Raw genomic sequence first — 11,846 nt, forward strand, 5'->3', positions numbered from 1 at the left:
TTAAGCCAGGCAACAGCCTCCTAGTGCTACATGCTGGTTAAGGAGTCTAACAATCTGCTTTGCAAATTCAGCCAAGTCTCTCGGCAGCATGGGGTGATTCAGGGTAGGAGGTGACAGGCCCAAGCCCTGTTCTCCAGTACAGCTTCCTCCTAAGAACCTTGAATGGAAGGCTTTAAAAAGCTTGCGTAGATTTAAACGTTTGTATCAGTGTCCCATTTGGACAGTAATCATTTGGTATCTACTCTATCTGTCAAAATACCAGATGAGTTCTGAATGCTGAACACAAGAAAAATACTTTTTAAAAATCATAAAAATAATGTCATACTCCATTGGTACTAAGTAACTTATTTTAATAAATTTGTCTTTAATACAAGTGTGAAACAAGATTCCTCCCATTTCAACTACAGTCAAGCCCAAACTTCAAAACTAAGTCAACAATTAGTAACATGTTAATTTTGAAAAGTTCTCAACCACAAGAGTATCAAATATAATAAAGAACTCTTTAAGTATTTATTGCCTTCAGTCACAGTATTAAAAATAAACTCCTTAGCATCCAAAAGCTATCAAAGGTCCTACCACCACCCCACAAGAAAAAAATTTTTTAGCAAGTAAAAGTACAGTCCCTGCTGGTGTTTGTATTTGATAAAAATGTTTTAAATTTTGAAAAAGTGTTTTAAGGTAAAAAAAAAAGTTATAATTTGAATGTCATTTAAGTACTTAGCCATCCAAAAGTATCAGATACATACTAATTCTTGGCAGGTAGCAGGCTCATGGTCTGGAGAGAAGAAATGTCAGTCACAGAGTTTTTAACTGGACTTTTAAACTATAAAATATAGCAAGAGAATCTAGAAAAAAACATATTTAATGTCATCATTCTTCATTCAACTGGACTACCATATGAGATTTTAGTTTCTGTTTCTTCTTGGTTAACTGGTTACTGCCCAATGCCCAGGGGCAATTCTCATTAGAGCTAAGCATTTTCAGCTCTAATTATTTTTTATTTTAAATATTTTTAATTTTAATTTTTAATTTAAAATAAAATGAAATTAATAATACATGTACACACAGATTAAAATACAATATAAACAGCCTGACCAGGCAGTGGTGCAGTGGATAAGAGTGTCGGACTGGAACACCGAGGGCCCAGGTTTGAAACCCCAAGGTTGCCAGCTTGAGCACAGGCTCATCAGGTTTGAGCAAGGCTCACCGGCTTGAGCCCAAGGTCGCTGACTTAAGCAAGGGGTCACTCAGTCGGCTGTAGTTCCCCGGTCAAGACACATATGAGAAAGCAATCAATGAACAACTAAGGTGCCGCAATGAAGAATTGATGCTTCTCATCTCTCTCCCTTCCTGTTTGTCCCTATCTGTCCCTCTCCCTGTCTCTGTCACAAAATAATAATAATAATAATAATAATAATAATAATAATATAAACATATGTAAATAGTCAGAGACATTTCAACTAGAAAACTAAAGTTTCTATTAGAAGAGAGATAAAGGGAAAATTTTTAAATTGAAGTTAACACTTTTTGTTGAGTCATTAAGACAATACTACCATCAATGTATTCAAACCAACTTAGATCAGAAAGAATATGTAAAATAAATGTGTTTTAAGGAGAAAACTATAAGCTTCTCAAATGAAACTTACAAAGCAAAACAGGATTAGTAATTTATTAAAAATTACAACCCTTTATTTTGGGGAAAAAAACATCAATATTCATACTATTACTATGTTCTCACTGAAACAAACTACTATAAAAAATTTAATAAGATTTTTATATATTTCCACTTAATGTGGACAAAATATACAATGTTATATGTGAAATATAAACTAATAATTTATTTTCATTTGTAATATAAAGTGATTTAGGTAAAGTTCACTTCTTCCCAGTGTTCAAAATTAAACAGGAATTGTTTTCCATATCTAGAAATTATAATAGTAATGTGAAATAAAAGTTTATTCTGCTGAACTAAAGTTCAAATAGATTTTTTTAAAAACTAAATAAAACAAAAGGGCTTTCTGTAATTTTGCAATAGTAGGTTTACCTTAATTAAAAAATTACCTAACATTAAAAAAACCTAGCCTGATTTTATCAATATAAAACTATAAAATAAGCACAATAGAATATTTTTACATAACTTAGAAAAACAATTTCACATGATATACTCGTAACACTCAGGAATTACAATCCAGGAAGGGATAGTTTCCTGACACAGAAAGAAGTTCTTTCTTTTTGTCACCTGCACTGTTTATATAAAATCTTTATTTCACATCATTTTACAATAGAAATATTTATCACAATCTGACAAGTAAATAAGAAATTATTTTTTTGTCTTCTAACACTCATCAAGTAAATTTACTCAGTCTTCTTAGTACGTTTCTTTTTAACTTTATCTGAAGTACCAGCTACAGCTTTTGAGGTCGATGAACCAGTATCACTGAAAGATGATTCTATTTTACTTTTCTCTTCACTTGGTAAGAACTGCTGCTGCCAGCCAAAAAATATCCGATTCAATGTATCCTCGAAAGAAGCAAAAGGCACAGTAGCAGTCTCTGAAGTCATCATGATTACCTGGAAAAAAAGTTCAATTTTGAATTTAAATACAAATTTTTTGCTTTCTTAAAACTGAGAGGGAAAAGTAATAACAGAAAAAATTTCAAAATGTGTTCTTTTTTATTGAGGTGTAAATGACATATAACATGATGTTAGTTTCAGGTGTACAACACATGATTCCATATATGTATTTCTGTGAAATGATCACAATTAGTCTAGTTAACATCCATCACCATACATAATTACAAAAAATTATTTTTTCTTCAGATGAGAATTTTTAAGATCTATTCTCTTAGCAACTTTCAAATATACAATATAGTATTATTAACTATAGTCACCATGCTGGACATTACATCCCAATGTCTTAATTTATAACTGGAAATTTGTACCTTTTGACACCCTTCATATCCATTTGGCCCACCATCACACCCTGCCTCTGGCAACTACCAATTTCTCTTCTCTGTATCTATGAACTTGAGGTTTCTTTCTTTAATTTTTGAATTCCATATATGAGAGATCATACTGTATTTGTCTTTGTTTGACTTATTTCACTTAGCATAATGCCTTCAAAGTCCATACATTTTTTCACAAATGGCAAGATCTCATTCCTTTTTATGGCTGAATAATACTTCACTATACACATATCCACCATAGTCTTCATTCATCCAGTGACACTTAAGTTGTTTCCGTATCTTGGCAACTGTAAATATGCTGCAATTAAAATGAGGGTGGCATATATCTTTTTTTTATTAATTTTAATGGGTGACATTGATAAATCAGGGTACATATGTTCAGAGAAAACATCTCTAGGTTATTTTGACATTTGATTATGCTGCATTCCCATCACCCAAAGTCAAATTGTCTTCCATCACCTTCTAACTGGTTTTCTTTGTGCCCCTGCCCTCCCCCAACCCCGAGGGTGGCATATATCTTTTTGACTTAGCACTTTCATTTTCTTCAAACACCCTGAAGTAGAATGTTAAATGATATGGTAGTTCTAATTTTAATTTTCTGAGGAACCTCCACACCGATTTCCATAGTAGTGTGCCAATTTACATTCCCACCAACAATGAACAAGGGTTCCCTTTTCTCCATATCATCACCAAAACTTATTCTTTCTTGTCTTTTTGATAATAGTCATTTTAATAGGTGTTTGTTTTACAGTTCCCTGGTAAACAGTGATGTTGAGCATCTTTTCATGTACCTGTTGGCCATTTGTATGTTTTCTTTGTTAAGAAATGGTCTTTTTGGGTCCTTTGGCTCCACTTTTTTTTTTTTTGAGAGAGAGGGAGACAGGGTCAGACAGAAAGAAAGGGAGAAAGATGAGAAGCATCAACTCAGTTGCAGCATCATAATTGTACAATGATTGCTTTCTCGTATGTGCCTTGACCAGGGTGTCCAGCTGAGCCAGTGACCTTGGGCTCAAGCCAGCAACCATGGGGTCACGTCTCTGATCCCACACTCAAGCCGGCGACCCCAAGCTCAAGCTGGTGAGCCCATGCTCAAGCCAGATGAGCCCGCACTCAAGCTGGTGACCTGAGAGTCTCAAACCTGTGTCTTCAGCATACCAAGTTGACGCTCTATCCACTGCGCCACCACCTGGTCAGGCCATTGCCCATTTTTTAATTTTTTTTGTTTTTTGCTGAGTTGTATGAATTCTTTATATTTTTTTATATATTACCCCTTCTCAAATATATGATGTGCATATATTTTCTCCCATTCAACAGGTTTTCATTTTGTTAATGGCTTCTTTTGCTGTGCAGAAGAAGCTTTTTGGTTTTAAATAGTTCCACTGGTTTATTTTTATACTTTCACTACCTTTGATTTTGGTGTCAGATTTTAAAAAAATCATCACCAGGACCAAGTCAAGAAGCTTACTGTCTATGTTTTCTTCTAGAACTTCTATAGTTTCTGGTCTTCTGTTCAAGTTTGTAGTGTATTTTAAGTTGATTTTTGTGTATTATGTGAGATAGGGATTCGGTTTCATTCTTTTGGATGTGGCTGTCCAGTTTTTCCAACACTAACTATTAAAGAGCCTATCCTTTTTCCATTGCATACTCTTAACGCCTTTGGCATAAATTAATTGACCATATGTGTGTGAGTTTATTTCTGGGCTCTCCATTCAGCCACTCTACATCTTTTGATTGGAGGGTTTAGTCCATTTACATTTAAAGTCATTAAGAACAGGCATGCACTTATTGTCATTTTGTTGATTGTTTTCTGGCTGTTTTGTAGTTTCTCTCTGTTCCTTTCTTCCTCTCTTACTCCTTTGCTTTCTGGTTCAGTGACTTTCTTTAGTGGTATGCTAATACTCCTTTCACATTATCTTTTGTATCCATTATGGGTCTGTGCTTACCATACGGTTAACATCTAACAATTTTACAATTATAACAGTCTATTTTACATTGAAAATAACCTAAGTTTGAATATATTGTAAAGCTCGACATTTTTACCCTAACCTGCCCCATGTTTTTAATGTCCATTTTACACCTTTTTATCTCATGTGTCCTTCAATCATTGTATTTATAGCTGTTGTCTTTTAACCTTCATACTAGCTTCATAAGTGATTAATCCACTATTTTTACCATATATTCACCTTTATTAGTGACATATAAACTTTCATGTTTTCTTGTTACTAATAATCACTCTTTCTTTTCTGCTTAAAGAAGCCCTTTTACCATTTCTTATAAGATAAATCACGTAATGATGAGCTTTAGCATTTCCTTATCTGGAAAACTCTTCAATTCTTCTTCAATTCTTTTTGGTTTTTTAGATATATTTTTTTAAATATTTTATTTATTGCCTGACCAGGCAGTGGCGCAGTGGATAGAGCGTCGGACTGGGATGCAGAGGACCCAGGTTTGAGACCCCGAGGTCGCCAGCTTGAGCGCGGGCTCATCTGGCTTAAGCAAAAGGCTCACCAGCTTGGACCCAAGATCGCTGGCTTGAGCAAGGGGTTACTAGGTCTGCTGAAGGCCCGTGGTCAAGGCACATATGAGAAAGCAATCAATGAACAACTAAGGCAGGGGTCCCCAAACTACAGCCGGTCCACATGCGGCCCCCTAAGGCCATTTATCCGGCCCCCGCCACACTTCCGGCAGGGGCACCTCTTTCATTGGCGGTCAATGAGAAGAGCATAGGATGCATCCGCATCCTGTGCTCCTGGAGTCCAGTATGTGGCGGCGCCGCAAAGCACGGTGACACTGGACGCTCGCGTCATGGCTATAGAAGCGCATCATATCACTTGTTACGGCAAACAGTGACAAATATGGAACCGGACATTGACCATCTCATTAGCCAAAAGCAGGCCCATAGTTCCCATTGAAATACTGGTCAGTTTGCTGATTTAGATTTACTTGTTCTTTATTTTAAATATTGTATTTGTTTCCATTTTGTTTTTTTACTTTAAAATATGTGCAGTGTGTATAGGGATTTGTTCATAGTTTTTAGTCCGGCCCTCCAATGGTCTGAGGGACAGTGAACTGGCCCCCTGTGTAAAACGTTTGGGGACCCCTGAACTAAGGTGTCGCAACAAAAAACTGATGATTAATGCTTCTCATCTCTCTCCGTTCCTGTCTGTCTGTCCCTATCTATCCCTCTCTCTGTCTCTCTCTCTCTCTGTCCCTGTTTAAAAACATATATATTTTATTTATTGATATTTTAAATAGAGGGGAGAGTGAGAGAGAAAGAGGGTGGGGTGGCAGGAAGCATCAACTCGTAATCATTGTTTCTTGTATGTGCCTTGACAGGGCAAGTCCAGGATTTCGAAGCAGCGACCTCTCCTTCAATTCTGAGTAAGTTTACCGAGTAGTGTTCTTGATTAAAAGGTTGTGTTTTGTTTGTTTGCTTGTTTGTTCATTCCAGCACTTTGAACATACTATGCCACAACCTTCTGGCCTGCAAAGTTTCTGTTGAAAAATCTCTAAGTCTTATGAGGGTTTCCTAATACATAACAAGTTGTTTTCTTCTTGCTCCTTTTAAGATTTTCTCCTTGTCTTTAACATTTGACATTTTAATTATAATGTGTCTTGGTATAGGTCTTTTTAAGTTCCTCTTATCTATAACTCTCTGGGCTTCTTTTATCTGTATGTCTCTTTCCTTCCCTAATTAGGAAAGTTTTAAGCCATTATTTTTTCAGATAAATTTTCTGCCCCTTCTCTCTCTCCTTTCCTTTTGTATTTTTCCCATTAAAGTTTGTTTTAATGGGTCTCAAAATTCTGTGATATTTTGGTCAACTTCTATTTAAAAGTTCTGATTTTAAAAACTAGTAACTTGCCTGACCAGGCGGTGGCACAGTGGATAGAGCATTGGACTGGGATGCGGAGGACCCAGGTTCAAGACCCTGAGGTCACCAGCTTGAGCACAGGTTCATCTGGTTTGAGCAAAGCTCACCAGCTTGGACCCAAGGTCGCTGGCTTGAGTAAGGGGTTACTCGGTTTGTTGTAGCCCCCCAGTCAAGGCACATATGAGAAAGCAATCAATGAACAACTAAGGTGTCGCAATGAAAAACTAATGATTGATGTTTCTCATCTCTCTCTGTTCCTGTCTGTCCCTATCTATCCCTCTCTCAGACTCTCTCTCTGTCTCTGTAAAAAAAAAAACACCAAAAAACTAATAACTTACCCTGACCAAGTAGCTCAACTGGTTAGAGCACCATACTGATACATCAAGGCTGTAGATTCAATTCCCATTTAGTGCACATACAGGAGTCAACCAATTAATGCAAAGAAAAGTAAAACAACAAATCAATGTTTTTCTCTCTCTCTCCCTCTCCTGCCCTCCCTCTAAAATCAATATTAAATAAAAACTAGTAATAACTTAAAAATTGCCACACACAAAAACTGACACCTATAATGAAAATGTGAGTCTGCTTGATGTTGTCTCCTAAGTCTCTTAAGCCATCATTAGTTTTTGTTTTAATTCTTTTTACGTTTTTCATTGGTGAGTTCTACTGCCCTGTTGTTGAGTTCACTGATCTTTTCTTCTGCTTCATCTAGTCTGATGCCGGGCTCCTCTTGTGCATTTTTCAGCTCAGTTATTGTATTCTTCAGCTCTATGACTTCTAATTTATACTTCCTCATATTTTCTATTTTCTTCATTGAAGTTCTCACTGTGTTCAAAATGTGTTCTTAATTTAATCTTCTGTAGAAGTAAACTTTAAGCTGGGGTCTGGAAAATCTCTGTTCTCTATAAATTTATATTTAATGAACAGAAAATAAAGCATCCCAAGGTATCATGTTTTTTGAATATAAAATAAACAGTATAACCACAAAAATACATTTAGTATTCAGAGGAAGTAAGAAGATAAAATATAATCTATAGTCTACCTATCATTACTATGCACTTAATTAACATGTCCCAGAACTGTGATAAGTACTTTAAATTACCTTATTCTGTTTAAATTAACCCAACAACCACTCTATTATTACTCTCATTATATAGATACTGAACCAAGGCTCTGACAGTTTAAATAATTTTCCCAACGTCACAGAGCTAAATAAGTGGTAAAGCAGTTTGGAACATCCAGATTTTGAGTTTAATCACTAAAAATACTGCATTGTATCATATCTAATATCACAGACTTTCAGTGAATAGCAGAATATGGCCACTGGGAGGTACTATAGAAAGTTTCTAATCATTCAATTTCTTCATATATATATATATATATATAACCAAACATTGAGAGGTGTAATGAAGAGTGCTACCAATCCTTTATCTGATAGAACATGCTGTGCTCAGAGATATTTGTATTAGCTAAAGAAATTAGACTGGTGTCAAAATGGATCTGTGGAGAGAACTTTAGAGAACTGGGATGGTTCCAAAAAGCCCATGAATGTCCAGGGGTCTATTCCTCCAACAGATCTCAAATAATGAATCAAACTAGAAAAATTTTAGGTCTCACATAATCAACTTTCTTAAGGACAATGGAATCAAGAACAAATTCTTATTAACTGCAATATAGTGTAGGTAATGGGGAGCTGGAGACAAAGTGGTGTCCATCATTAGAGAAATGGGGAAAAGAAATGTGTACTGTACAATTATTAAAGGTAATAAGCAAAAAATATGAAAATATTCTTAAAGCAAAATGAGACAAAGTGAAAATGAAACAAAGAACAAGAGCTATAATGTACAATTGTCATTATATAAATTAAAAATGCATGCATACACAACACTGAATGTACTATCACTGAATTTTATACTTTGAATACTTGATTTCACTATGTGAATTTGACCTCAATAAGCATAAAAAAATAAAACAGTACTTTTTAATGCATGCACGTGGACATCAGGCCCACCACTGCTAAATCCCTTTCATCAGACTCAGTCTTTCATCAAAGTCAATATTAAAGGCAGACATACATAAAACCACCATTAAAAGGCACTGGAGAACCACCAATTCAGGCAGATCTTGAAGGGGTGTGATCTCTAAGAGAAAGGAAGCTGGACAAGGTAAACTCCACATTCACCACTGGCTTTTTCTTTAAGGATATGTATACATTCACAGCATAAAGGAATAAAAAGCAGAAGTCCTGCAGGGGTCCTCAAACTTTCTACACAGGGGGCCAGTTCACTGTCCCTCAGACCATTGGAGAGCTGCCACATACAGTGCTCCTCTTATTGACCACCAATGAAAGAGGTGCCCCTTCCGGAAGTGCAGTGGGGGCCGGATAAATGGCCTGAGGGGGCCGCATGTGGCCCACGGGCCGTAGTTTGGGGACACCTGGTAAGGAGTCTGAGGCTGGAGTCTAAGAAGGGCAAAGAGTCTAGGATTTGAGGGTAATACAGCTCAAAGAGAAGGGAATCACATGGAAGGAAGCCCAAAATTCCTTGAGGAGTAATCTCTTCTAGAGGAGTTTACCAACCCTAAACTGTAAGCATAGAAAGTGATTTTAAAACCTAGCAACAGTTGGGATGCCAAAGAGTTGCGCAGACACCTCAGTAGCCAGCTGCTTGGTGCTGGGAAGACAGGTTGAAGTTCAAGGCTAGGCAAGGCGAACTGCCCAGAGATCCGCCTTAGGCTAAAATTGAGGCCCCAAAAGGGTCACATTCTAGAAGACAAACCTTAATTAGAACACCACTAACAAAGTCTAAAACCAACCATCAACAGGATTTACATAATCTGCTTGTGCATTACATCTGCTGCCAGAAAAACAGTGGCTGCAGTCCCTGCGTCAAGGACCTCTTAGCCTAGTCAGAGACAAGCAAGTGAATCACTAATTACCAAACAAAGAAAAGAAAGTCAAGTGACTGAGGTCTGCCCTCAAATACTTAAGCATGGGATGTAGATCTGGAAGTTATTACCATGTAAGTAAACAGTAAAGGCATAAATATAAGTGTGGTCACCTGGAGAGAATATAGAGTGAGAAAAACCTAAATATAATGTTAACCTCTGAGTATGCCATTATAGGCAAGATCTAAGAATAACTTCCTTATATTAAATTATCCTTTAGAATAAATTGTTACAGCAAGATGTACCAGCAAAATTATTGACTTCATGGACTGCCAATAAAAGATAAAAGAATTCAGATAAAAACAATGGCCTACTTTCAGAAAAATAGCATTTTTTAAACAAAATCCAAAAGAGAAGAGTGTCAGGATCGAACGTATTTCCTGAGAGCATGACTACAGTCAATATTTCTTGAGCTGAGTGTTTTAAAAGCAGCCCCACTCCCAGCAGAGTCATCACTCAGCTGAGCAGTACTGCTGCACCAGGAGTTATTGCTGAGACAGACCGAGGAAGTTCAAGGACGGACTTCTGTGCATTCAGCCTCTTATCAGGCCTTGGTTCAGCAAGGTGATACAAATATAATGGAGACAAATGAAATGAACTCTTATTCTTTTACAAATAAAATATAAAACGGTCTTCTTATTTAACAAATTATTCAAAGAAAAACATATTACCTAAATTAAATAGCATTTGACTTCATGATCTCTTGCTTAAAAAGGGATGGAACAAAAAAAAAGGAGGGGGATGGAACAAAAGAAAGTAGAAGCCCTAAAAATATTCTGAAATTTATAACATATCCTAAAATATAAATTAATTTAAGTAAAGACACTGTTTAAAGCTCTGCTACATTCTTTATATAATCTCATGTTACATCATTTCAAAAATGCCCAGAAAAATGTGACATAAAATGTAAGTTCTTTAAGGATGCAAATAGTAATTAGGTACTTTTTAAATTCCCTATAGTGCCTAGCACTGAGAGTACAATGAATAAACATAACTTCTACCTCACATAAATAATTCAAAGACTATTATATCTATATTTTATATCTAAATAAGCAAAATTTATGTAATTAACCTATCTCTCCACCCAAAACATACTTCTTCCTATTTCCATCTGCCCAAATGCAAACAATCTTTTGCAGTGCAACCCCAGTATCTATTAAGACTTCCTCCATGCCTTCTAATGAAAGTCACCTTGCTCTATAATAAACTTCTGACACCATATGGTATATACAACCATGTTTTCTGGTCATTCTTTGCTTTCTTCATTGGTGGTATCATTAATTCAGACATCAATAATCATTAATCAAAAGGACTACCAAATAAATTAAATCTTAAGATTTCCATTTTTATAAATGTTCTTTTCAATAAGCTGGGTAAATGAATGTTCATCTTGTAGTATAACCTTAGATAAGTAACTATGGTAGAATTAAGTACAGACAGACCTGTTAAAAAGCATTTTGGTCATTTACTGGCCAGTCAACAAATATATTTTAAAAATCTATCATGTGTACCTGGTACAATGCTAGAGATGCAATGATGAATAAAACAACACTAATGCCTATCCTCACAAAGTTTAAAAGTATAGTATGCATGTCTCATATGTCTTTTTAGACAATAAATCTTGAGGACAGAGTTTTAATCTAATCAAAGGATATATACCCATGTATAATGATAAAGCCACCTTGGTTAATTCCTCAAAAGTTCCTCAAAAGGTTAAACACAGAATACTACTATCTGATCTAGTAATTCTATTCCTATGTGATACAGCCAAGAGAAATTTAACCCATGTACCCACAAAAACTTGAATATGAATGTCCATAGCTCATTTTCATATTAGCCAAACATCCATCAACTGATAAATAAAATATAGTATATTCATACAATGGAATATCATGTGGCAATATAAAGGAATGATGTACTGATACATGCTACAACATAGGTGAACCTCAAAAACATCATGCTAAGTGAAAGAAACCACATACTGTATGATCCATTTACATAAAATGTAAGACTAGGCAAATTTACAAACAGAAAATAGATCAGTGATTCCCTACAGCTGGGG

At 35.7% G+C, this 11,846-nt stretch overlaps 1 protein-coding gene across 3 annotated transcripts in view; it reads right to left on the reverse strand.

Moving 5' to 3' along the window:
* Window positions 1-333: 333 nt before the first annotated feature.
* TMEM38B (transmembrane protein 38B) overlaps window positions 334-11,846 on the reverse strand; it is a 56,048-nt gene continuing 44,535 nt past the window's right edge. For all 3 annotated transcript variants that reach the window (XM_066256597.1, XM_066256595.1, XM_066256596.1), the window contains exon 6: window positions 334-2,571. In XM_066256597.1, coding sequence (XP_066112694.1) covers window positions 2,356-2,571 — 216 coding nt within the window. In that variant the 3' untranslated portion in view covers window positions 334-2,355. The remainder of the gene's footprint in view (window positions 2,572-11,846) is intronic.

Source organism: Saccopteryx bilineata, chromosome 2 (genome assembly GCF_036850765.1).
Source record: "Saccopteryx bilineata isolate mSacBil1 chromosome 2, mSacBil1_pri_phased_curated, whole genome shotgun sequence".
In the NCBI taxonomy this organism is placed as follows: Eukaryota; Metazoa; Chordata; class Mammalia; order Chiroptera; family Emballonuridae; genus Saccopteryx; species Saccopteryx bilineata.